This window comes from Galeopterus variegatus, unplaced genomic scaffold (assembly GCF_000696425.1).
Source record: "Galeopterus variegatus unplaced genomic scaffold, G_variegatus-3.0.2 Scaffold633, whole genome shotgun sequence".
NCBI lineage: Eukaryota > Metazoa > Chordata > Mammalia > Dermoptera > Cynocephalidae > Galeopterus > Galeopterus variegatus.
Window position 1 is genome coordinate 176,272 of NW_007726744.1, and position 24,585 is coordinate 200,856.

Sequence of the window (24,585 nt, forward strand, 5' to 3'; positions counted from 1 at the left end):
AGGTCCCCAGTGAGCCTGTGGCTCCAAGGTCTGAGACCCAGAGCTGAGGAATGGCTGGGGGCTAGGGGTTCATGTGGCCCTTTCTTGAGGTGGCTGCCCCGAGTGCATTTTCTCCTGGACCCCTAGGGAGAGGGTCCTCTCCAGGATCCTGAGCACCAGCACTGTTCCCCATGCTTGCTGTCCCTGCTTCTCATTTCCCTAGGGCCCCATGTTCAGGAGGACTGGGATGAGGGGCTCAGGGACAAGCTGTCTGTTTCACACCCCACCCTGCCTTCCAGCCTGAGGAGCTAACCAACGCCCTGGAAATCAGCAACATTGTCTTCACCAGCCTTTTTGCCCTGGAGATGCTGCTGAAGCTGCTTGTGTATGGTCCCTTTGGCTACATCAAGAATCCCTACAACATCTTCGATGGTGTCATTGTTGTCATCAGGTATGATTGCCCCCCTCCCCCACTGCCACTTGCTTGAGGAATGCCGGCCGGGGTGGCTTGGGGCCAGGGTCCATGCAGCTTGTTCCTTGGGAATGAAGGGGTCTGGAGTTCAGCCCCACTGACCCCACAGGACCTGCCAATCCCCCTGGGGGGTACTCTGTGCCCCATGCTCTACTCCATCTTCTTCCTTGGCCCCACCTTGCTCTTGTGGAACTTGGGCTCATATCTCTTTTTGCTGGGTCCCTCTTCAGTCACCCTCCCCACAGGCCTGGGATGGGTGAGAACTGGAGAGGTGGCTTTGGAGAGGAGCTGGAGGAGATACGAGGCCTCGCCAGCTGTTCTGCTTGCAAAGTGCTTGGAAACCGTCTCAGACGCCAGCAACTTGCTTTAGGGTTTCCAAGACCTTGGAAAAGTGCTCTGTCCCCACAGGCCTGGGGCCAGGAGAACTGCCTTATTGCTTTTTGGAATTGGCTTTAGATTTCATTAGAAGAGAACAAAGCAAATATTCCATAACTTGATGCAGTTGCATTGGCCAGATTTAGGGAGAGGGCTGTCTGCTGCCAGGATGTGATCTCTGGCTGGGAGGGGAGGGTGGAGGGCGCTGGGGCCATCACCCAGATCTTCACTATCTCGGAAGCTCCTGCTTGGAAGCCTATCTGTGGCCCATTTTCTCCTGCTGTACTGGCCAGTCCAGGCCCGTGGGTGCTGCTGAGTCCTCTCAAAGGGAGGAGCAGGAAAAGGTGAAGGTACGGTGGGCTCAGACTGCCTGCCCCCCTTGCAGCGTGTGGGAGATCGTGGGCCAACAGGGGGGCGGCCTGTCGGTGCTGCGGACCTTCCGCCTGATGAGGGTGCTGAAGCTGGTGCGCTTCCTGCCTGCGCTGCAGCGGCAGCTCGTGGTGCTCATGAAGACCATGGACAACGTGGCCACCTTCTGCATGCTGCTCATGCTCTTCATCTTCATCTTCAGGTGAGGGCAGGTGCAGTGCCAGGCTGCTGGCAGATGGCCAGGTTTAGGGCAGGCGGGCTGGAGTGGCAGGGAGTGCTGGGGCCCTGACCCGCATCTATGGCTCCTTGTGTCTTCAGCATCCTGGGCATGCATCTCTTTGGCTGCAAATTTGCATCTGAGCGGGATGGGGACACGCTGCCAGACCGGAAGAATTTTGACTCCCTGCTCTGGGCCATTGTCACTGTCTTTCAGGTGCGAGGGTAGCAACAGGGCAGGGGGTTGGCAGGGGTGGTGGGGTGCCCCTGGTAGAGACCCTGATTCCTGCCCGCCACCTGCAGATCCTGACCCAGGAGGACTGGAACAAAGTCCTCTACAATGGGATGGCCTCCACGTCTTCCTGGGCTGCACTTTACTTCATCGCCCTCATGACCTTTGGCAACTACGTGCTCTTTAATCTGCTGGTCGCCATTCTGGTGGAGGGCTTCCAGGCGGAGGTAACCCCCTGCCCTGCCCCCTCACTCTGTCCACAGTGGTCCCGCTTCCAGGAGGAATTGGCTGCCTGGCTCAAGCCTCCTCCTCCCTCCACTGCCGACTGTAGGGGTGTGGAAGGTTCTGCAGGACACGTCCCTCAGACTAGCTGGGGTGGGCCAGGTGGGAGGCTCTGGTTCTCATGCAGTTGCTCATCACAAAGAAGACAGGATGGTTGCATGGGGTCCCTGGGCCAAAGGTTAGCTGCCTAGTGGGCTTCTCTCTCAGAGTTGGCTAGACCCTTCCCCAGAGAGCCAGACAAGTGTCAGGCCCACGGTGCAGCTGGACCCTTGAGCACTAGTGCTTTATAGGACATCCAGAGAGGACCCATCCGAGCCGAGGGGTGGGGAGGCTTGTGTGTAAGTCACCTGAGCTCAGGCTGAGCTGATGAAGATGCCACCAGGGCCTGGGCAGGGTTGAGCTGCCGAGGGTGAGAAATGAGCCCAATTAGCTGTGGGCATGGCAGAAATGAGCGTCCTATTTCCAGCCCAGGCTCCACACCACCTTTGTCATAGGCAGCATCATCAATTACTATTGATTTACATTGATCTTGCCCTTGTCATGCCAGAGTGCAGCCTCTGCCTGAAGTGCTGCACCCCCTTCTCTCCCTCAGCTCTGCCTCTCTTCCCACCCCAGCCCCCAGACCCACACCAACGTCCTAGTGCCTCAAACAGGGCAGGTTGACCCAACCTAGAAATGCTCCAGGTTGGGCCAGGAGAAGCTCTTGGTCCTGTTCTCTCTGGGTGACCCGGATGGAAACTCCCGCTGCGGCCTGGTCTATAAATACCTGGCACACGGTGGAAAAACAAAAATCTATTTTCCAACGCTTTCCCAGCCTTTCAAGGAAGGGCTGTTCCCCGTGGGCCGGGCGGGCTAGTGGGGTGCGGGTGCATCTGTCCCACGCCGGCTCTTAGTTCTGTAGTTGTCCACTGTTGCATTTCCTCCCGGCCGGGGGGCAGTGGGGGTGGCTGGTGGGGAAGCTTTGGTCATGGCCGGACCTCTTGCAGAGAGGGAGAGATGTTGGGACACTCCCTGGAATGGGACACTTATTTGGGGGTTCTCTGGGGCCTGAAGAGTTAAGGGGTGCCACAGTGCTCCCCCAGGAGCTAGGGTCTCTGTGAACTGACTCTTGGCTGCTGCTCACAGCCTGGGGAAGCAGGAGCTGAGTGGACGGGGACCCTCCTGACAGCTAAGGTTCCCTCAGAACAATTCCCGTGGACTGTGTGGAAGGAAACGGAAAGCACCCGAGCTTGTCCCCCCTCCACTGCCATTCAGCCACCGTGGCAGTCTTGAGGTGTCTGGTGCAGACAGCCCCCTCCCCACCACTCAGCCCTTTCAGCAAACACCTTGCTAAACTGATGCCACTGAGCTGGCCTGGTTGCTAGGCAGCAGCAGAGTCAGACTACGGGAGCGGAGAGCGCAGGCCCTGGGGCTTGGCCTGGCCACTCAGGCCCTGCTGGGAGCATGTGAGACCAGGGCCCTGCAGCCACACTCTCCTCAACCTTCAGAGTAGAAGTGCCTTTGGGAGGAGGGTCTTGCTCAGGACATGGTGCCTTGGGCTGTGATGCTTTAGGTGTAGGGTGGAAAGGATTTCCAGATCAACCTCCTTCCATGGGAGTGGGCTGTAGTCATGGCCCTGAAGTGCCCTGTGAAGGGCTGGACCAGTGGCCCCATTGTCCTGCATGGGATGAGATGGTGAGGGGTGGCATTTGATGCTGATGACCTGGACACCTGTGTTCTCTTGTATGGGGGTTTCAGGGGGCTGAGCACTTAACTGAGGGAGGCCCATGGTCTGGCAGGGGAGGCAGACTTTGCTGTCATGATGGCTTGGGTTTTTGTTTTTGTTTTTTTTTTTTCCTGGAAGTGGCTGTCCCCACTTTGGTGGGCTCCACCAGCAGGAGGCCTCAAGGGTGGCCCCCCTGCTAGCCTTGCCACCCCATCAAGAGGTAGGAGGGGCTGGCCCAAGAGCCAGAGCCTGCTTGGCTGTTGATTTCCTGATTTGCAGGGGGCAGCACCCTCAATCCCTGTATATTTATCATCCACACACTTAATTAAATGAACAGGCAACAAGGCCCTGTGTGAGGCCACTAACTGATAGCAAGCAACAGCACAGCCATCATCCCAGTGTTGCTTGTCAGGTCCCATCCTAGATGCAGCAGCCGATCCATTCTGGCTCGAAGGAACTTGGGCCGAGAGTATGAGAAGTTATGAGGCCTGTTTCTGCTACTGGCTGTCCCCCCAGACTCTGACTATCCTCCCCTGCCCCTGGCCACCCTTCCTGCCCATGCCTCAGCTCACTGCCTTAGAACTGGAGACTCGGGTTGGGGCCCAGATCCATCACTTACTCTGTGATTTGGGGCAGTTTTCCTAACTTCTCCAACCCTCGGATGCCTCCCTTGTCAGATGGTGATAGTGGTGCTGACTTCCTACCTTGCGAGCAGTTTTCTGGTGCTGGCCACACCCTCAATGAATGGTGGCTGTTCACATTAGGGTGTATGGGGGGCTGGATCCTTTCTTGCCCTCCTCCCCATCTTTGTGGCCTCTGCCCTCAGCCTTCAGATTCATTCTGGCCTGAGGGCCTGTGGTCAAATTCTGGAAGGCCGTTCTGTCCCTTCCCCCCCTCCCCCCATGTCTCTGTTTCCCTGCTGCGGGGTTGGCACCCCTCCTTTTCTCCATCCTCCTTCGACACTGCTGATGTGTGATGGCCTGAGCGCCTGTGACCAGCGCCCCTCCCCTGCCTCCCCCTCTCCCTGTAGGAAATCAGCAAACGGGAAGATGCGAGTGGACAGTTAAGCTGTATTCAGCTGCCTGTCGACTCCCAGGGGGTAGGTACGCGATCATGAGTTGGCATGCCCCCCTGTGCCCGTGCCCCTCCACTCTGCCTCCGTGTCTCTGTGCTCGTGTTCACGCTCAGCTGCTGTGCAACCTGTGGTGGCCTTGGTGGTCATGGGTGTTGTGAGGTTTGCTTCGATGTTAAGTCCCTTCCCCCTGAGCACATGAAAGGGAGGAGCCCCCTTGCCTCTGCCCCCATCAACCCACAAAGGGCACCATTCCTGTCCCTGCCAGACCAGTGGATGGGCTGGAGAAGGAAGGGACTTAGAGTCCCCTGTGTGCACGTGTGTGGGACACCTCATGTGCACTGAGGTCCCAGAGGAGGCCGAGACATCAAGACCTGTGGCTTCAGACCATGCTCCTTGTCTCTCTCCTCTTGTCCTGGGACCCCGTTGGAGACCCCACAAGATGCCTCAGCTCAGTACAGATCCTTAAAAGGTGTGGGGATGGGGTGTGGCTCTTGCCAGAATGTACCAAAATTTCAAATCCACCTCTGAGTCTCTGGCCCCTTAATCTCCCAGATGGGTACAGCCAGCTATCTCAGAGCACGTTCCTTTTCTGGCTCCACGTTGAGCCATTGCCCTGCTGTTTCCTGCACTGGCACCAGGATTCGGGGCAAAGCCAGGATTCCCGCAGGAGCCCATGGTGCTATGCATCTGAGCAGTCCCCTGGAGATCCCACTTGATAATTAAAGGCCTTGTTAGGGATGTAAACTGAGTTAATGAAAATGATCCCCTGAGATGCCAATTACCTAATATTTATGTCCTTATCAAAAGTAGCAATCAAGTATTTTTTAATAACTTCTTAAGGAGAAGTGTGTAATTACTGGGGAACCTACTGACCTGCTAAGAAGGAAGAAAAAACTGTCCCACAGCCAGGGAGAGAGGTAAAAATGGGGCCAGGGAGGGGGCCAGGGCTTGGGGAAAACAGAGGGATGAAACAGAGGGGACACAGTGGCATCCTTGGGCTGATCCACTCTGTCTGGGGTCTTTCAGTGTCCTTCCAGGGTCCTCGGGTCTGAGGCTCTGGGGAGGGGAGCCGTGGAGAGAAGGCAGGGGGCCTCCAGTGTTCTTTTGGAATTGAGGCTCTAGTGATCACTTCACTCAGGTCCCTACCGCCTTTGGGCCTGTGCCACCTGCCTGCCCAGCGACCCCTTCTCCCCCAGCCAGCCTTGATGCCAGTCCAGCCAGGCTGGTTGTGCCATGGCCTTCTCTGAGGTGTGGCTGGTGGGAGGCAGAGGCGTCGGGGGCCCTAGGAAGCCTCGGGCCCCAAGCCTGGGTGCCTTGGCCTGCACCGGTGCATGCTTTGTGACGTGGTTGCTGGTTCCTGTGGCCTATATGTGATGGGTGTGTGTGTGTGTGTGTGTGTGTGTGTGTGAAAAGAGGGAGACCTTGGTCCACCCCAACTTCCCCTGCCTGGCCAGGTCCCTAATGGCCCACTGTTTCCCCTTCCTAGGGAGATGCCACCAAGTCAGAGTCAGAGCCTGATTTTTTCTCGCCTAGCCTGGATGCTGATGGGGACAGGAAGAAGCGCTTGGCCCGTGAGTACCTATGCTGGGGGTGCGGCTGCTGGCTCTGTGCCAGCCCTGAGTTAACTCAGGGTTTCTCCCACTTTCCCGTTAGTGGTGTCCCTTGGAGACCACCTAGAGCTGCGGAAGAGCCTGTTGCCACCTCTCATCATCCACACGGCCGCCACGCCCATGTCGCTGCCCAAGAGCTCCAGCACGGGCCTGGGCGAGACACTGGGCCCTGCCTCCCGCCGCACCAGCAGCAGTGGGTCAGCCGAGCCCGGGGTGGCCCACGAGATGAAGTCACCGGTATGGGATACATGTGGGTGCCTGATGGTGGGAGGAAGAGTGGATGGAGGGGGCAGGTCCAAGGGGACATCCCCTGGCCCATGGGCTAGACAGAGCCTGGGTGTGTCTGGACAAGCCCCAGGGGAGTCAGGGCTGGTGATGCAGGCAGGTGAAGGAGCCCTAGCCTGGGAGGTGAAAGCTGGGTTCTAATCCTGACCCATCTGTTCGCTAGCTGAGTGTCCTCGGGCAAGACTCAAACTTTCTGAGCCTTTTCTGTAAAATCGGGCTGGAGTGTCCCTACCTCCTTAATACCTAGTATTCATAATACCAAACCCTCACCTAGTTACTGATTCTGTCCCACACACTGTTCTAAACGCCACTCATTAGCATTCTAGATGCATTTAATCCTCACAGGAACCCTACGAGGTAGGTGTCATTAGTGTCCCCATTTTACAGATGAGACCTAAGTCTCAGACCACCAAAGTGAATAACAGAGCCAGTGTTTCAGTCCAGCAGGCTGGCATCGGAGCCCAGGCTCTTGACATTATTTCACTTTTTCATTTTTATTTTATTTTATTTTTTTTTTAAAGATGACCGGTAAGGGGATCTGAACCCTTGACTTGGTGTTGTCAGCACCACGCTCAGCCAGTGAGCAAACCGGCCATCCCTATATGGGATCCGAACCCGGGGCCTTGGTGTTATCAGCACCGCACTCTACCGAGTGAGCCATGGGCCGGCCCTCACTTTTTCATTTTTAAAAATGTATTTGTAATTGACAAATAATAACTGTATATATCTATGGGGTACCATGTGATGTTTTCATATATGTATGTGTTACGGAGTGATTAAATCAAGCTAATTAACATATCCCTTTACCTCACATACTTATTCTTTTGTGGTGTGAACATTAAAAATCTACTCTCAGTAATTTTGAAATACACGTTACATTATTATTAACTATAGTCAGCATGCTGTGCAATAAATCTCAAAAACCTACTTCTCTTGTACGAGTATAACTGAAACTCTGATTGCTTCTTGGGGTTTCGGCTAATCAAGTGTAGTGACTGAAACTCTGTACCCTTTGGCCATCATCACCCCATTCCCACCCCCACACTCCCCAGCTTCTGGTAACCACCATGCAACTCTCTACTTCTTTGAGTTCAACTTTTTAAAATTCCCCATATAGGTGAGATCCATATGGTATTTGTCTCTCTGTGCCTGGCTTGTTTCACTTAGCATATTGTTGCAGGTTCGCCTACCTTGTTGCAAATGACAAGATTTCCTTCTTTTTTTTTTTAAGGCAGAATAGTATCCATTGTGTATCTACACTGCATTTTCTTTATCCGTTATCCCTTGAGGGACATTTAAGTTGATTCTGTATCTTTGCTCTTGTAAATTATGCTGCAGTGAACATGGGCTTCTATGTATCTCTTCCACATACTAATTTCAAATCCTTTGGATCTATACCAAGTAATGGGATTGCTGGATCCTGCAGTAGTTTTATTTTTACTTTTTTGAGGAACCTCCAGACTGTTTTCCAATGGCTGTACTAATTGTGGTTTTGATTTGCATTTCCCTGATGATTAGTGATGTTGAGCCTTGTTTCATATACCTGTTGACCATTTGTATGTTTTCTTTTGAGAAATGTCTATTCAGGTCTTTTGCCCATTTTTTAAATTGGGCTGTTTTCTTGCTATTGAGTTGTTTGAGTTCCTCCTCGCTATTGTTTTATCCTGCCACTCAGCTGAGGATAATACCTCTCTCGCCAACTAAAGGAGGAATAAGTGCTATTGCCATATCTATTTTACAAACGAGGAAACAGGCACAGAGAGGTTTAATAACTTGTCCTGGGTCACACACCTGGTTGGGGTGAGCTGGGATCTGAACCCAGGCATTGGAGTCCAGGGCTCCTGCTCACACCTGTACACCCGATGGGATGCCAGGGAGGCTCACAGGAGGTGAGATGCATGTGAGGGGTACAGGGCCAGCTGTGTGGCCCTGCCTGAGACCACTCCTCCTCTGCTCACCCTGCAGCCGAGCGCCCGCAGCTCCCCACACAGCCCCTGGAGCGCAGCAAGCAGCTGGACCAGCAGGCGCTCCAGCCGGAACAGCCTTGGCCGTGCCTCCAGTCTGAAGCGGAGGAGCCCGAGTGGGGAGCGAAGGTCCCTCTTGTCGGGGGAGGGCCGGGAGAGCCAGGATGAGGAAGAGAGCTCGGAAGAGGAGCGGGCCAGCCCAGTGGGCAGTGACCGTCGCCACAGAGGCTCCCTGGAGCGGGAGGCCAAGAGCTCCTTTGACCTGCCGGACACGCTGCAGGTGCCTGGGCTGTACCGCACAGCCAGCGGCCGCGGCTGTGGCTCTGAGCACCAGGACTGCAATGGCAAGTCAGCTTCGGGGCGCCTGGCCCGGGCCCTGCGGCCCGATGAACCCCCACTGGATGGAGATGACGCTGATGACGAGGGCAACCTGGTGAGGCCCCTTGGGCACAGTGACCCTCACCCCTGACCTTGAGAGAGCGGAGCTGTGCCCAGCCTGGCAGGGTGCAAGGGAGTGACCTTTCCAAGTCCAGGGAATCTCAAGGGGTGCCAGCCCCGGAAGCTGAGCTCCAAAAAGCCCCTTTTCTGCCTCTGCCTGCCCTGCCGAGCCCCAGATGCTTGTCACGCCTCGGGCTCTACGGTCCTTGGTGGATATGAATGGTTTTGGGCAGACTCCTATGAATCTTTCATGGCCCTCCCCCTGTGACTCAGAAAGACCCATCACTCATCTGTCACTCATCTCCCCAAAATGATGCCCCCCCAATCCCTCTCTCATCTCGACCTGGTCAGGAGCCTTAACTTCCCACTCCATCCTTACCCATTCACGATCCCCCAGTCCTCTCGCCACCACCTGTACCCCAGGGGACAGGGTGCGACCAGTGTCTCAGCCCAGGTGTATCTCTGAACAGACAGCTGTGATGGGTACAACGTTTGATAATTGATGTAGCTTCCAGCGCAGTGGGGAGGGAAGGAGGGAGGGCAGGCAGGGGCTGGGCTGGAGGCCCGGAAAAGAGAGGAGAGGGACAGCCTTGGGAAGGAGACAGGGGGGGCGAGGGAGGAGATGAGGAAGTGAGGGGTTTGGGGGGGCAGGGGCCAGTAAGGTTTAGAGGGAGGTGGGGAGGTGGTCTCAGGAGTAAAGGAAGAGAAGCAGGGCGGAAGGTTGGACCAGAGGTGGGAGAGGGCGGGCAAGGAGGGAGGGTCGTGGAGCTGCTGAGAAGGGTCAAGGGCGTGGGGAGCACGGAGGCCTGGTCCTGCTCACGGGGCGTGTTTGCTCCACAGAGCAAAGGGGAGCGGGTCCGCGCGTGGGTGCAAGCCCGGCTCCCTGCCTGCTGCCGCGAGCGTGACTCTTGGTCTGTTTACGTCTTTCCTCCTCAATCCAGGTAAGTCAGGGGGGCTCTGACCTGCGCCCTCACCTCTCCTTCTCACAGCCACTCACCCCGCGATGCTCTCCAGGGATGCTAGAAGTGGTGCCCTGCGTGGAGAGTGAGTGAGGGGCCTGGGGGCGGGGTGGCCTCCGGCTGGGAGAGCCCTGGAGGGGCAGGGTCTGCTGCGATGCTTCTCACCGCTGCTGGCTCTGCCTCCCCCTCAGCCTTTGCCTTGTCCCGGAGCAGGTTCCGCCTCCTGTGTCACCGGATCATCACCCACAAGATGTTCGACCACGTTGTCCTTGTCATCATCTTCCTCAACTGTATCACCATTGCCATGGAGCGCCCCAAAATTGACCCCCACAGCGCTGTGAGTCAACGGTGCTGGTTGGTGGCAGGCCCCTCCTGGGTCAGCACCTGGGAGAGCAAAGGAGGCAAGGGGGCTGCACGGTTCCTGACCTGCCCCGGGCTGCATGTGGCAGGGTGGCAGGGGAGTCAAGGTTCTCACTCAGGTCCCCTGAACTCCAGCCCTTGCTCCTCATCCCCCAACATGCCTCCTGCACCCTCTTCTGCCTCTGTTTCCCCTCCGTGATACACCAGCCCGGCTGGGTGCTCCATCACACCCCAGGCTGTTTACAGATGGCGTGTTCTCGTGAGCCAGAGGCTTGTGAGGCGTGTGTGAGTTGGTGGGGTGAGTGCTGGGTTGATGGGAACGTGAGACTGGTCCCCATGGGCTGGGCGGTCGTGCTTCCCCTGCTCCCAGCCAAGGGTCCCAGTTTCATGGGTGACCTGCACGTTGGTGGGGGGACATCCCACCCAGTCTGCCCCATGGGCAATGCAGAGCAGGACAGGGAAGATGCTCTTTGCTCCTCGTGGTCCTGCCAGGCCACAAATGAGTAGGTTTTCGGGGGCCATAAGGGGTTGTTGGTCACTTCCGCTTGGCTGTGAACCTGTCAGTCCCTCTCAGAAGGAGAGGAGAGGCCAGAGGCCTGCGTATCACTCACACTGCCCAGGGCCTGACATCCTTGGGATAGGCCCAGCTGGTTCTGGGAGCTGTCCTTCCCCAGCCTGGCACCGTAGCCCCGCCCCCTGGTAGCACTTCGAGTCCCAGAAGGGTGTGTGGGGGTGGCTCTGCCTCCCCTCATGACATTTCTCACCACTTGCTTGGAGGTGGCCAGAGGTCCTCCCGCGCCCCTCCTCGCCCCTCCCACACCATTGTTTAGATTTCAGTGCTGCCGGGGCTTCTGTTTCCCATTAGGGTGGGCTCCAGCCAGGCCTGGGTGGGGATGGAGGCAGCCTGAGGAAGGAGGGGCTGGCTTACAACTAGGTGGGCGAGGGGCATCAGCACGGGGGACCCCACGCCCAGGGCCTGCGTTGGGCAGAGCAGGGGTGCAGTTCACATCCCCCGCGCTGGCCGTCTGCTGCCTGAGGCCCTGCACAGAGCTCTTTGTCACTGTCTCCACGTCTCTGTCCCTGTCGTCTTTCCACCCCGCTCCTCCATCTCCCACTCCGTCATCGTGCCTGCTTCTCTCCTTCCCCTCGCTCGTGCTCCTGCTGTGCGTGCTGCCCCTCTAGTGATTTGCACCCTCTCTTGGCCACCTGGGATGGACTCAGTGCATAGACACCAGGGGACTGGGTCGCCTTCTCTGCAGCCCTGCCCCAGTGGTGCTGAGCATAGATAAGACACCTGGGGACGCACCGTCTGAACACAGGCCCCAGCTTGCCCAACCACTCCATTTCTGGGGCGCATGGCAGGAAAGCAAGTGAGGAGAGTAGGATGTCGGGCAGGGGTCAGAGATCAAGTTAAGTCCTGCCCCAGTTTTCAGAAAGGAGTCAGGGAATAGGGCCTGGGATATGGGACTCAGACGACAGCACTGCTGTGGGGATCATTTTTCCCTTCTGGCCACCTGGGTGGGGGAGGTTCTGTTCAGGAGCAGGGGTAAGACTGTCCGCAGAGGGCAAGTGAGCCAGGGGCCTGGCACGTGGCTGTGTGTGTGAGAGAGAAAGGTGGGGGGGATTGTGCGTGATGTTGGGGAGGGTGGGGGTCACTTTTCGGCATCAGATGTGAGAGCAGTTTTTGGCTTCTGTATGCAGAGCAGACCTGGCCCATGGAGGGGTTGGAGGGGGCTCCTGGTGGGCAGCACCTGCCTCTTCTCTTGCAGGAAAGAATCTTCCTGACCCTCTCCAATTACATCTTCACTGCGGTGTTTCTGGCTGAGATGACAGTGAAGGTGATGGGGAGTCAGCATGACTTGGGCCCTCTGGTTCCTGGTGGGGGCGGGGACAGTGGCATTTGCTGAGGGCGAGAGTGTTGGCTGCAGGACAGGGCTGGGGGCTGTGGGGGCGGGGTGGCTGGTGACACAGGGTGGTCCCTAGGTGGTGGCACTGGGCTGGTGCTTCGGGGAACAGGCGTACCTGCGCAGCAGCTGGAACGTGCTGGACGGGCTGCTGGTGCTCATCTCTGTCATCGACATCCTGGTGTCCATGGTCTCCGACAGTGGCACCAAGATCCTGGGCATGCTGCGGGTGCTGCGGCTGCTGCGGACCCTGCGCCCACTCAGGTGACCCCTCCCCAGCAGTGCTTCCTCCACAGAGACCCCTCCAACCACTGGCACCACCACAGTGGAACAAAAGCCCTCACGTGCCCACCTCCTACCTGCGACCTCCACCGTGGTCCTGTCCCCCACCTCGGACACTGCTCAGTGAAGCTGTGGCCCTAGAGATTTCCCTCCAGCATGCACACCACTCTCACTTCATTTCCTCCTCCTCTCCGACACAACGCGCTCCTCAGGGCCACTTGGCGCACGTGCCATGCCGTGACTGAGGCCCTGCGGGGGGCACAGTACAAGGGGCCACAAGCAGGGCCCACATAGCCTTCAGCTGAAGCTCCCCCTCGAGTGGTCCCCTCGGGGTGACACTCAGCCCCTCTCCGTGAGATGACAGGCCACTTGCTGGCTTTCCCCACCGTCACACTCTGTCAGGGACCACTCACTAGGTAACATTTCTCCTGGCAGGGGATCTGCCCTCTCAGGAAGCCCTCTGCAGTCAGGCGATTACTACCCCCAACTCAGAATTTTTGCAGAGATAAGAATGATACTGACTTAACATTGCCACCTCCCTGGCTGTGACAATCCATCTCTCACGGCCCCTTCCCCTCCCTGCCTGGCCCCTGCATGTTTATCTCCCTGTCTCCCGCAACACACTGCAGCCCCGGGGAACACCTCCCTTGAGTTGACTCCTCCCCACCCCCAGCCCAATTAGGTAATACATTTGACATCCTGGAAGTGGAGGGGGAGATGGGGGTGGGAGTAGGGGTATCTGCAACCTGTTTTGAGAGATTACAGATGGTGGTCCCGATGGCAGGGGTCGCATGAAAAGAGGACTGTGCTCTACACAGTGAAATCAGAAAGCTGAGCTCTTCGCCCCATCAGAGCCCCAAATGGGACCAGAGAGCCAAGGTTGGGGGTGGGGGCAGGGACCCAGCAGGATTAGAGACAAGGGAGCGTCTGAGCTGGGGGAACTCCTCTGATCCCCCACCTCCCTCCCCAGGGTAATCAGCCGGGCACAGGGGCTGAAGCTGGTGGTGGAGACACTGATGTCTTCGCTGAAGCCCATCGGCAACATTGTGGTCATCTGTTGTGCCTTCTTCATCATTTTTGGCATCCTGGGGGTGCAGGTATGTGGGAGTGTGGGGGCCAGCTGTTGGTGAAAGCCTGTAAGGTGCCTCTTCTCTTGGCCCCTGCGCTCTGAGGCTCAAGTTTCATTCCAGCAAGGAATAAACAGGGACACTTCCCTCCAGGCTCTGGGCCTCAGGCCCCTTTGCCTCCTGGGCATTCTGCAGAAAACTGGGAGCCTACAGGAGGGCCCCAAAGGGGATTTGGGCCTCAGGAGATTTCAGGCCCATGGTATCTGGAGGCTGCTCTTCCTGCCACCCTAACGCACTCCCGGAGCGCAGACGCTGGCCCACGGTCTACTCCGGGATCTCCTCCCTTCCTTCCCTGCTTGAGCAGAGTGGGCCGCAGGCCAGGCCTGGGGATCCAAGGCCCAGACAGCTGGGCCAGGTTAGTGGCGTGCTGGCAGGCAGGCGGGTGCAGACCCCAGACAAGGCAGGAAGTGGGGGCTATTGGGAAACTTGGCCTCCGGCCCAGGGAGGAAACTTGGCTTCGGAGGAGAAAGAGCCAGAGCTGCCTAAAGGATTCAGCAGACACCTCGGGGGGCCGGGGAGCCCCTCCACCCCAGTCTTCCAGTGCCCCTGGCTCCAGCTATTTCAGCTGCTGGGTAGACAGCTGGCTGTCGGGGCAGCATGGACGCCCGTGGGGGGCTACCACACTCCCCTTCCCCCTCCTTCTTTCTTTGCCTTCCTGGGATGTCTACTCTGTCCTGGGGAGGGGGCTGTTCCCTGGTTTCCTAGAAATTCTCTAGCCCTGGGGACCTGGCAGGGGTGCATTTGCCAGAGCTGGGTGGTGCCTCTCTGCACGCCACCTCCCCCCATCCCCCACCTCGAGTGCCCTTCTCCTTCCCCCACTTCCCAGCTCCCTGGGTTAGTGGAGTGAACCACTGTTGAGCCTGGTCCTGGGGCTCTTCTGGTGGACTGAGGCCTGTCCCGAACGGCTTGCTCAGGCCCGTGGTCCTCTCTTCCCTCAGATTCCTTTTCCACCAACAGTCATCACTTGGTCTATACTGGAATGAGGGTGCGCTTTACAGTCAGATAGACCTGGGTTTGAGCCCCTTTTCTACCACCTATTGGTTATGCAACTTTAGTGGGTGAATTAACTCCTCTGAGTCTTAGTTCTGTTTGTCTGTAGAGTGGGGTTGATAACCAACGCCGCACCCCCCCACCACAGCTGCTGTGGATCTCAAACCTCAGTGGGCATCAGAATCACCACCTGGGCAGCTTATTAAACCATCACTGAGCCCTATCCCAGAGTATTTGATTCAGTAGGTGTGGGGTGGGCCCGGGCACGTACATTTCTAACATGTTCATAGAGGATGCTGATGGGACCCCTATGTGGAGCACCATTGGCCTAGCCCTTGGTAGAGATGAATGACTGTCCCCTCCTTCCACCCTCTCCAGAACCCCCCATTACCTTTCCTCCTCCTCTAGGGAAAGGAAGGGGGTGCCTGCAGGGGAGGTTCCTGTCTTGGCTGACCCCAGAGCTGAGCACCCCACCCTCACGGAGGGAGTGCCTAGAGCTCTCAGGCCCAGGGCTGGGGTGGGGGCTAAGGGGACAGGGAGTTCTCGTCTTCCTGTGGTCACAGCTTGCTTCTCTCTGTCTCTGGGAACGTGTGTGTCCAGCTCTTCAAAGGGAAGTTCTTTGTGTGCCAGGGCGAGGACACCAGGAACATCACCAACAAGTCTGACTGTGCCGAGGCCAGTTACCGGTGGGTCCGGCACAAGTACAACTTTGACAATCTTGGCCAGGTGAGCTCCAGGCTCCAAGGTGGGGTGGTGGAGGCAGGAGTCTGGAGGGGACACAAATCCATGCTCAGTGATACATGCTGAGTTGATTGGAGGAGGGCAGCCGTGGAGAGATAGGCCCCTCACACCCTCTGCAGTCTCTCCACCAGCCTGTCAGAAAGCTCAGCCCATCCTGCAGCACCCCAACAAGTGAGCCCACAGGGGTCATTAGCCCTCCTAAAAGATGAAGAATGGAGGCTCAGAGAGGGTAAGGGGCTTGCCCAGGGCCACACAGCTGCATGGCAGGGCAGAAATCACATATGAGGTTGGGGGCAGGCACCCGCAAGTGAATCCTGGGACCACCACTGTCAGCTCAGTGACCTCAGGCAACTGACCTAGCAGGGCCTCAGTTTCATCAGCTGGTGAATGGGGTCATAACACTATCTCCTTGGAGGTGGTAGCAAGGATGCGGTGAGATGATGTGTTTATTTGCTTAGCACAGTACAGGGTGCAGGCACATCGTCAAGATGATTCCTTTTCTGGGGCCGGCCCGGTGGTGCACTGCTACAGTGCGCCACTTGGGAAGCGCGGCAGCGCTCCCACCGAGGGTTCGGATCCCACATACAGACCGGTTCCCGCTCACTGGCCGAGCGAGGCGCGGGGGCAACACCGAGGGTTGCGATCCCGTAGCCGGTCCCGGTCCGGTATGGGAGTGACACTGAGGGTTGCGATCCGTTGCCGGTCACGAAAAAAAAAAAAAAGGAAAAAAAAAAAAAAAACCAAAAAAAAAAAAAAAAAGATGATTCCTTTTCTGGGGCCGGCCGGGGGGTGCACTGCTACAGTGCGCCACTTGGGAAGCGCGGCGGCGCTCCCACCGAGGGTTCGGATCCCACATACAGACCGGTTCCCGCTCACTGGCCGAGCGAGGCGCGGGGGCAACACCGAGGGTTGCGATCCCGTAGCCGGTCCCGGTCCGGTATGGGAGTGACACTGAGGGTTGCGATCCGTTGCCGGTCACGAAAAAAAAAAAAAAGGAAAAAAAAAAAAAAAACCAAAAAAAAAAAAAAAAAGATGATTCCTTTTCTGGGGCCGGCCGGGGGGTGCACTGCTACAGTGCGCCACTTGGGAAGCGCGGCGGCGCTCCCACCGAGGGTTCGGATCCCACATACAGACCGGTTCCCGCTCACTGGCCGAGCGAGGCGCGGGGGCAACACCGAGGGTTGCGATCCCGTAGCCGGTCCCGGTCCGGTATGGGAGTGACACTGAGGGTTGCGATCCGTTGCCGGTCACGAAAAAAGACAAAAAGGAAAAAAAAAAAAAAAAGATGATTCCTTTTCTCACCCCACATTTGCAGAAACAGAAATGTACAAAATGAAGTAGTTCATTCAGTTTTGCTGGTGTGTTGCCCAGACCCACCCTGGTTTTAGTGTCTGGATTTCCGGGGCTTTGGGGTCCCTTTCCCTACCTGGCTGAGGTTAGAAGACATGATCATCTCTCACGGCTCCTCTGGCTTCAGACCAGCCATGGAGCCCCAGGACAGGAGCTCTCCCCGGGCCTGGAGTATGACTCCAGCCTGACGTCTCAAGGACCGGGGCACCCGAGCTGCTGCCAGGAGGCACTCTGGGGCAAGTGGTGGGTGGTTCAGCCACCCATGCTAGAGTTCAAATGGCCCCTCCTCCCCCTCCCCCTCCCCCCAGGCTCTGATGTCCCTGTTCGTGCTGGCCTCCAAGGACGGTTGGGTGGATATCATGTATGATGGGCTGGATGCTGTGGGCGTGGACCAGCAGGTAGGACTGAGGTGGGCAGGTCACTCAGCCTGGGCTGACTCCAGGACAGAAAGAGCACTAGACAGAAAGATCAAAATGCCATCAGGGGCATCACATCTTACAGCAGTCTGTAACTGGTGGTCTGTGGGCCAAACCTGGGCATGTTTTATTGGCCTGCAACGTGTTTAAAATTTTTTGAATTAGTGGGGAACATTTAAAAGTTGGTGAATTTCACATGAAAATTCAGATTTGGGTCTACTCAGGAGAAGTCCAAAGGTCTGGGAACAGTGGGCCTGCATTCCCTCAGGGCAGGAGTCAGCTGGAACAAAGAAGCGGCTCTTGGATGGAGAATATACTGTCTTCTTTGCCACAGTCCCCACCCCTCCCTACTGCCTCACATCAAAACCACACCATTCACTGACATCACCTGTCAGGGCCCTGTAGCCGTTCGAGTCTGTAGGAACCCAGGCTGTGGGGCAGCACGGAGACAGTCTGCCCTTGGGCTGACACCTTGACCTGTCCTTCCTGCTCCCCACCAGCCCATCATGAACCACAACCCCTGGATGCTGCTGTACTTCATCTCGTTCCTGCTCATTGTGGCCTTCTTCGTCCTGAACATGTTTGTGGGCGTGGTGGTGGAGAACTTCCACAAGTGTCGGCAGCACCAGGAGGAGGAGGAGGCCCGGCGGCGGGAGGAGAAGCGGCTACGGAGGCTGGAGAAAAAGAGAAGGAGTAAGGAGAAGCAGATGGCTGGTCGGTAGTCTTTCCACATCTCTCTGGGTCGTGCTTGACCTTGGCCTTGTGACTGCAGGGGGCTGGGGGCTGGGGCCGGGGGCAGGGAGAAGATGCTCCCACCCCCCTCCCCACCTCCTTTCCCCCAACAGCATGTCTGCCTTTAAAGCCCGCATGAAGCAGACCAGTTCAGCCCCGTGGGGGAGAGGGAGCTGCCCCCACCCTGGGGTGCTCCCTGGGTCTCAGCATCATGCTTCCCAGATGGTGCCAGGTGGGAGTTGACACAGGGCCTCTCCCAGCCCAACTCCCAGAGGAGCCTCATGGGATGAGAACCTGATGCTATGTCGCCCTGTGCCGGAGTCTGGTGACCCCGGGATGGGCCCAGGTGCCATCCTTCTTGATCCTGGTGCATCTTGACCCTGTGCCCACCCAGTGTCTATAGCTGCTGAGCAGAGTCTTGGCAGACCCTGCAATGGACAACAGTGTAAGCAAGAACCCCAGACCCACCCTGCCTCCCTATCTGCAGCAAAACTACCTGTCTTCCTGATCATCATTTTTTTTTTTTTTTTTTGCCAAACTGAAAAAACCTCTCCCCCTGGCTCAGGGAAGGTCCAAGGTCACAGGAACTCTGAACTCATGACTCTCTGGCCTTGGACCCTTCAGCCCCTCGCCTCTGCTCTGCAGCATCTCTTGGCATTGGGTGGGTGAGGCCCCTATCCCAACCCTCCTTGTGCTCTTAGCTGTGGGTGGAGTGAAACTAAGTGAAAAGACACAGAGTCCAGGAGGGCTGCAAGAGACGTGGCAGGCGCGAGGCTCCTTTGTTTGCATGTCTGCAGGTGTGTCTGCACCTGCCTTGCTGTCTTCAGGGCTCCTACCTGTCTGTACTCCACAACCCCCGTGCCTCTCTCTCTCCATCACGGCCCACTTCTCTCTAAACGTCTCTGTGTGTGGGTTTCTTTAAGCCTTTGTGTGTCTGTCTGTGTGTCTGTCTCTGTTTGGTCTGTGGGTTTCCCTTCCTCTCTCCACCCTTTCACAAACTGTCTTCCTTCTGCTGATAAGATGCGTGCGGCGTTCTGAGTTTTCTCTTTGGTGTGTTGAAATGTGAGTACCACCAAATGAGGTGGGGGCTGCAGTGCCCCTGCCTGCCCTCTGCCCTCGGCTCCATCTCCTGCTGCCTGTGAGGGGCACCCGGACAAGGGAGGAGAATGTGGGAGTTGCAACTGAGGGTGGGGATAGGACAGGGACAGTGCTCCCTGTGACAGGCGGGGGCTGCTCTAGGAGGCTGTGGAGACACTGGCCTCTGGGCAGCAATGGGACACCAGCCTCCCAAGGCCTCCTGCCCAGCTCCAGGGTAGGGGTCTGGTCTCGGCTTCCCTATGGAAATCTGAAGCTGCGCAGGTGCACCGTCCCCAGCAGCCACTCTCCTGCCCCCCCACCTTTTACCCCGTGCCCTCCTTGCAGTCAGCTGCCTCAGCAGGGCATCCGCAGATGGAATTCTTTTGGCAAGAGGCACTGTGGCCCTTGCCTGACCAGCTGGCTCCCCTTCTGGGGTCTGTAGCTGTCTCAGGCGCAGGCTATGGCCCGGGGTAGGAGTGGACATCTGTTCCGATGACAGGCTGCCTGCCCCTCCTGTCGCCTCCCTGCCCCTGTGACCTCAACGAGCTGGCTGAATCATATGTCTTCCTCAAGTGCCCTGTACCCCCAGTTCACGGCTGGACATTCAGAACTAGCCACCATGCTCGGTGCACCCCATTCATAGGCACAGTGAGGGTCAGAGGCGAGGGGGAGCAGGCTGCTGAGGGGCCCTGCCCAGCACACCTGGTCCACCCAGTGACCAATGTCGTGTTTCGTTCTTTTAGATCTAATGCTGGACGATGTAATTGCTTCCGGCAGCTCAGCCAGCGCTGCGTCAGGTACTGCGTCTGGGGTGTGGGTTAATGCGTGTGGGGACGTGCTCTTTGCTCCCTCCCCATAGGTCATTGATTCTATCCTTTTGGGGTGAAGGGGTGAGGGTCTCTCCTGAGGCCCCCAAGAGGGCAGGGGCTGAAGCGCTGGGCTCTGCGTCACCCACAGGCCTGTGTGCTAGGTGGGATGGGAGGGACGGGCCTGATGCCCCCCACTCCAGCACATCTGGAGGACCCACCTTCTCTGCAAAGGCTTCTGAGGCCCGAGCTCCCAGCTTCTGCTACCTCTTCCCACTCCCGCATCTCCTCCCTGTAGCTCGCCGTTCGATTATTGGAGCTGCAAATCTCTCCCGTCTCCTTTTGTCTGAAGGGGAGACTTTGATCCAGGGGAGCAGCAGGATGAGAGGAGCAGATAGGGGAAGAATTTGTTTTAAAAATGTAACGATGAGTAATTGAACAGACTCATTAATAGTCAAGTAATCATGGTGGCCACATCATCACTACAAACAGGAGGAATTGGGGATCAAAGGCCTGAGTTAGCCATGAGCTTCTCCCAAAAAAGCCAAAGGTTTGGGGGTGAGTTGGGTCCTTATCTCTGGGAGCTGTGTCTCTGGGAAGGCCCTCCTGGTCCTGCCTGCCCTCCCCTGGTCCCTTGGTCCCCTCCTCCCCCAGCACACCAGCCCCAGATGGAGTTCGGAGGCTGAGAGTCTGTGACAGGCAGTGAGGCCTGGTTATGCCTCTGAACTTCCGAGTTGGTGGCTCCCGAAACTGTTCATCCCTAAGTTCTCCCCTTATCATCTCCTCCAGCAGACCCCACATTTTACAAAACTGTCTCTGAAGTTAAGAGCACTTCAGTAATGACTTTGTTTCACCATTTTTGCTAATCAAAGGCACATTTAATTGTTAATCAGAGCTTCTGAGCTGCAGAAGTTCATTGAAGCATTGAGTGGTGGCAAAGAAAGGCCATTTTGCCTTTAAATTAGTCATGGGGTCTACACAGGTAAATGTGTGATTTCTTTTAAGCTTTTAGAAATATTGAAAAGAATGTAAGGACCCCATGCAGCTGCCTTCTCAGGCTGCAGAGGGCTTGGGACTTTAGTCTGGGAACCACTGGCTGTTCCCCATTCCCCCAGAAACCAGAATCAGACAGATGCTGCCCTGCAAGTATTGAGCTGCCTGATCTGAGGGGGCCCAGGGACCTACCCAATGGGGAACCCCTGAGCTCTATTTGGTGGATCATCCCTGTGGCCCTTGGTGGGTGGATGTCTCCTGTCCCCATGGTGTTCATCTACGGTGCTTGGCATTGAGAGACCATCTCTGCAGGATAAGGGGTCTCCATATGGTTTGTGTCTGGATTGCCAGGGTCCCCATGTCTCTGTATCAGGCTGTCTTGAAAATTCTGGAAGTGTTAGGGAATGAGGGGAGGGCAGGAGGAAGTGGCCTTCAGCTTTTCTCTTATGGGTCCACCTGGTCTGTAGACTGATGTGTGCACATGTTTGCACACACCCCAGAACACCACCCTAGCCCAGGGCTGGTCCACAGCAGCTTCTCCATCAAGAGGGTTGTCCCAAGAATCAACATATGCAGACTCTCATGGCCCCCAAGACATGACATACCCACTCGATGCTGAGCATTCTGGTCACTCGCGCACTGCACCCCCATTCTAGGGGCATTCTGCCGTGCTCCTGTGACACAAGCAGGCGTATACACTGATGACCTTCCCTGGCTGTTAACGAGGACTCTGAGACCCTGAACAGGGGCTCTGTTCATCCCGTATTCCCCTTCCCAGGACCTGGAGTTCTGCATGGTCTATACCAGAGCTTTTCAAACTGCATAAGAATCACCTGGAGGGCATGAACACAGATGCCTGGGCCCCACTCCAGAAGTTCTCCTAGAGTGATCTGGGTTAGGACCTGAGCATTTACATTTCCAGTCAGCCCCCAGGTGCTGATGGTGCTGATGCCCTGGTCTTCCCACCATGGTGATGGGGACAAAGTCAACCCCGCTCGTCTGGGGCTGCTGAGAATCAAACACACACATCACTCCTCCCTGCTAGTACCACTCCCCCCTGGTGCTGCTCCCAGCAGGACAGGGACAGCCAAACCCCAGGAAAAGGTAGAAGGGAAGAGTCTTTGATGATCAGGGGGACGGTCCTGACCAGACACTTGGGTTCAGCTCAGCTTCCCGGGCAGAGGGAGGGGCTAGGACAGCTGGGTGACCAGGCCAGCCCCAAGTGACTTCTCGGCCTCCAGCCTCAGCTCCACTCTCCTCAGCCACCTGCAGCATCTACCTCCACTCATCCTCTCTCCTTCTGCCAGGCCGGGGCCCAGTGATCAGGCCTGGCCATGACAGCTGAAGGTGTGGTCTCTGCCGTGGGGGCCTGTGTCCCTGGGAGCAACCCCTGCCTTCAGCCTACTCACTGCCCTGGCTGTGCCTCAGGCTCTCAGCGACCCCTACTAACTCACTGTGCCTGTTGCTGTCACTCACAACCTCACAGCCCCTTCCTGCACCCTTCCTCTGCCACTGCCCATGCCTCTGGGGAGCCTGGGCAGTCCTAGAAGTGCCCTTCTCCCCACTGTCCGACTCTGCTATTTTCTCTGCCTAAGGTAGCGCATACTGGTGGGCGGCAGGGAGATGGGGCTGTGGCTGCCCACATGCCAGTGACCATGGTCAAGGCCCCTCCAGCTGTGGCCAGAGCTCTCAGAGCAGCAGGCCAGGCCAAGGCTTCTCCCAGGGGATTGCTATTTCTCCAAACCCAGGTGCTTGCCTGAAGAATCGAGGTCCAAGGAGCAGCAAATAGGGGTGGCATCATCCAGATCCCAACCATGGGGGCCTTTGGGCAGAACACCCGAGGGCATCCTCTGTGCCAAAGTCTCCAGGCTTATGTCCATGTGCACCTGGCGGCTGGCGAGAGACCTCGCAGCTAGAAGTTCGGTCCTACTCGGTCATGCCTCAGTGTGCTGAACGGCTTGCTTTTTTGCTGGGCCCCATTCTCTCCCTCTGTAAAACAAAGGCTTTGTCTGAGGACATGCGATCAGATGGACCTGGCACTCATTGGATCTGTGCTCTAATGGGTTTTCAGCAGCCTCAGCACCTGCTGGTCTGGAGTAGGGATCAGGAGTGGCATTTGTACAGACCTCAGGGGCCTGGGACCTGTCACTATGAGCAGATACCCTGCCTCAGTCATCTTGCCCCCACCTTCCCTCTGGGCTGCTTGGAGGAGGGTCCCTGACTGAATCCAAGCCCACCCACCCCTTGCACTCCTAGAGCAAGGCCAAAAGGCAGCATTGGTGGTAGCAGTGGCTCCATTTGGCCTGGGGCTGCATCCAGAGTCAGGCTTGGGTGACAAGGGAGAAGGGGGACTCTGTCTTCCAGCCTCTCCTCTACATTGTCTCAGCTAATAATGGGGCTAATGAGGAGCCGCTTTTTCTAACTTAATTGTATTCAAACATTTTAGTTAATTCTCCATTCATATTTTAGCATAATGGGATCGGGTGCTCGGCATTTATGGAGATTAATGCAGAGAAAGAGTTCCGGCTACTAAGACAACGCAGGGCGACTAGCGCCCTCTGGTTCTTGTGGTACTGATGGAAGGAAGGAAGAGGCCCGGCTCTCCTGGGCACCCTCCACATGGCCGTGTGGATGACCTGTGGCCTCACATCGTCCCCTGCCCCAGGCCTCTCCACCCCCACACCCCTGGGGGTCAGGAGGGCTGCCTGAGCAAACAAAGTCGCAGTTGGCCGGCCCATCTCTGAAAACAAAAAGATGGCCTTGTGCACCCCTCAGGTGTGCCAGAACTTGGGGACTCCCTGCCCCTTGGTTATCCACACCTCAAGGCCAATGCTGGAGAGTGGCTGGGTGGGCCTGGAGCATGGCAACCTATGAGGCTGGACATGCAGCTCCTGGGCACTCTTCTTCCTTCGGCCCTTGGTGGGAGTGCTGCCTCAGTTTACCTCTCCGTTAAATGGTCCTCTGCATGGGAAAGGACAGTTAGATCTGAGCTGGCCTGGGCCTAAAGCTTCCTGCCGCCCCTGAGCCAGGCACCCCCCGGCACAGGCCTCAGAGGCTGCAGCCCTTGCTAGCTGGCTTCCACCCAAGACCTTCTGAGAGGGCGAAGGGCTGTCTGGGACCTGTGGCTGCCCCTAGCCTCCCCATGAGGAGCCTCTTCTGTCTCTGTGGCTGCCTGGGAGACCAATCTGTTGATCCCCTCCAGATAACTTGTGTCTCCAACTTGGCCTGCCCTTCCTCAGCACCTGGAGGAGACGCCCCCTGCAATCTCCTGCCCCCAGATTTATTCTGTCTGCTTAGCAGGCCAACCTTCTGGCACTATAATTTTTATAACTAAGTGGTTGACTAATTACAAGAGAAATATTATGCCTCTGACAGATCTCAGACAGTGCTTCTAGCCCAGCCTGCAGTCTAATGCTGCCCAAACACCGAGGAGCAGGCTGGGCATTGCCTCATTAGAAACTGGGTGAGTCCATCAGGTGGAGCCCTCCTCCCAGCTTGAGTATGGGATGGAGCAGAGCCCTGAGGCCTCCCCTCTGCCCTCCCCCACAGGAGGGAGCCGGAGGCCCAGGCCCTGCCCCCTGGAGGCCCTGTGGGTGGGTGAGTGCAGCCAGCCAAGAAGAGGTCTGATTTCCAATCTCCGGTTTTATCTCCAAATCCCAGCTCTGTGTAATCTCCTCTGCTCCCCTCGAGAGCAAGAGCCTTCGCCTCTCCATTGATGGAGCTTTCTCTGAGCCCAATACGACCGGTTACTTTTCATCTTATTGATCTGGCCCTGCTGCAGAACACTGCGTTGAGGGCGCTGTGAGGGGCTGGCAGATTTTGGGGGCTGCCTTGGAGAGGGGGCTC

At 57.0% G+C, this 24,585-nt stretch overlaps 1 protein-coding gene across 1 annotated transcript in view; it reads left to right on the top strand.

The window, feature by feature from the left end:
• The window catches only part of CACNA1G (calcium channel, voltage-dependent, T type, alpha 1G subunit), a 64,241-nt gene that overhangs the window by 28,872 nt on the left and 10,784 nt on the right, over positions 1-24,585 (top strand). Inside the window, exons 10-26 of the mRNA XM_008570836.1 lie at positions 279-430; positions 1,212-1,397; positions 1,514-1,628; positions 1,715-1,870; positions 4,661-4,729; positions 6,192-6,276; positions 6,359-6,552; positions 8,566-8,997; positions 9,843-9,943; positions 10,175-10,298; positions 12,091-12,159; positions 12,305-12,489; positions 13,478-13,604; positions 15,225-15,350; positions 17,024-17,113; positions 17,632-17,824; positions 19,684-19,737. Of these exons, the coding sequence (XP_008569058.1) occupies positions 279-430; positions 1,212-1,397; positions 1,514-1,628; positions 1,715-1,870; positions 4,661-4,729; positions 6,192-6,276; positions 6,359-6,552; positions 8,566-8,997; positions 9,843-9,943; positions 10,175-10,298; positions 12,091-12,159; positions 12,305-12,489; positions 13,478-13,604; positions 15,225-15,350; positions 17,024-17,113; positions 17,632-17,824; positions 19,684-19,737 (2,458 nt within the window). The remainder of the gene's footprint in view (positions 1-278; positions 431-1,211; positions 1,398-1,513; positions 1,629-1,714; positions 1,871-4,660; positions 4,730-6,191; positions 6,277-6,358; positions 6,553-8,565; positions 8,998-9,842; positions 9,944-10,174; positions 10,299-12,090; positions 12,160-12,304; positions 12,490-13,477; positions 13,605-15,224; positions 15,351-17,023; positions 17,114-17,631; positions 17,825-19,683; positions 19,738-24,585) is intronic.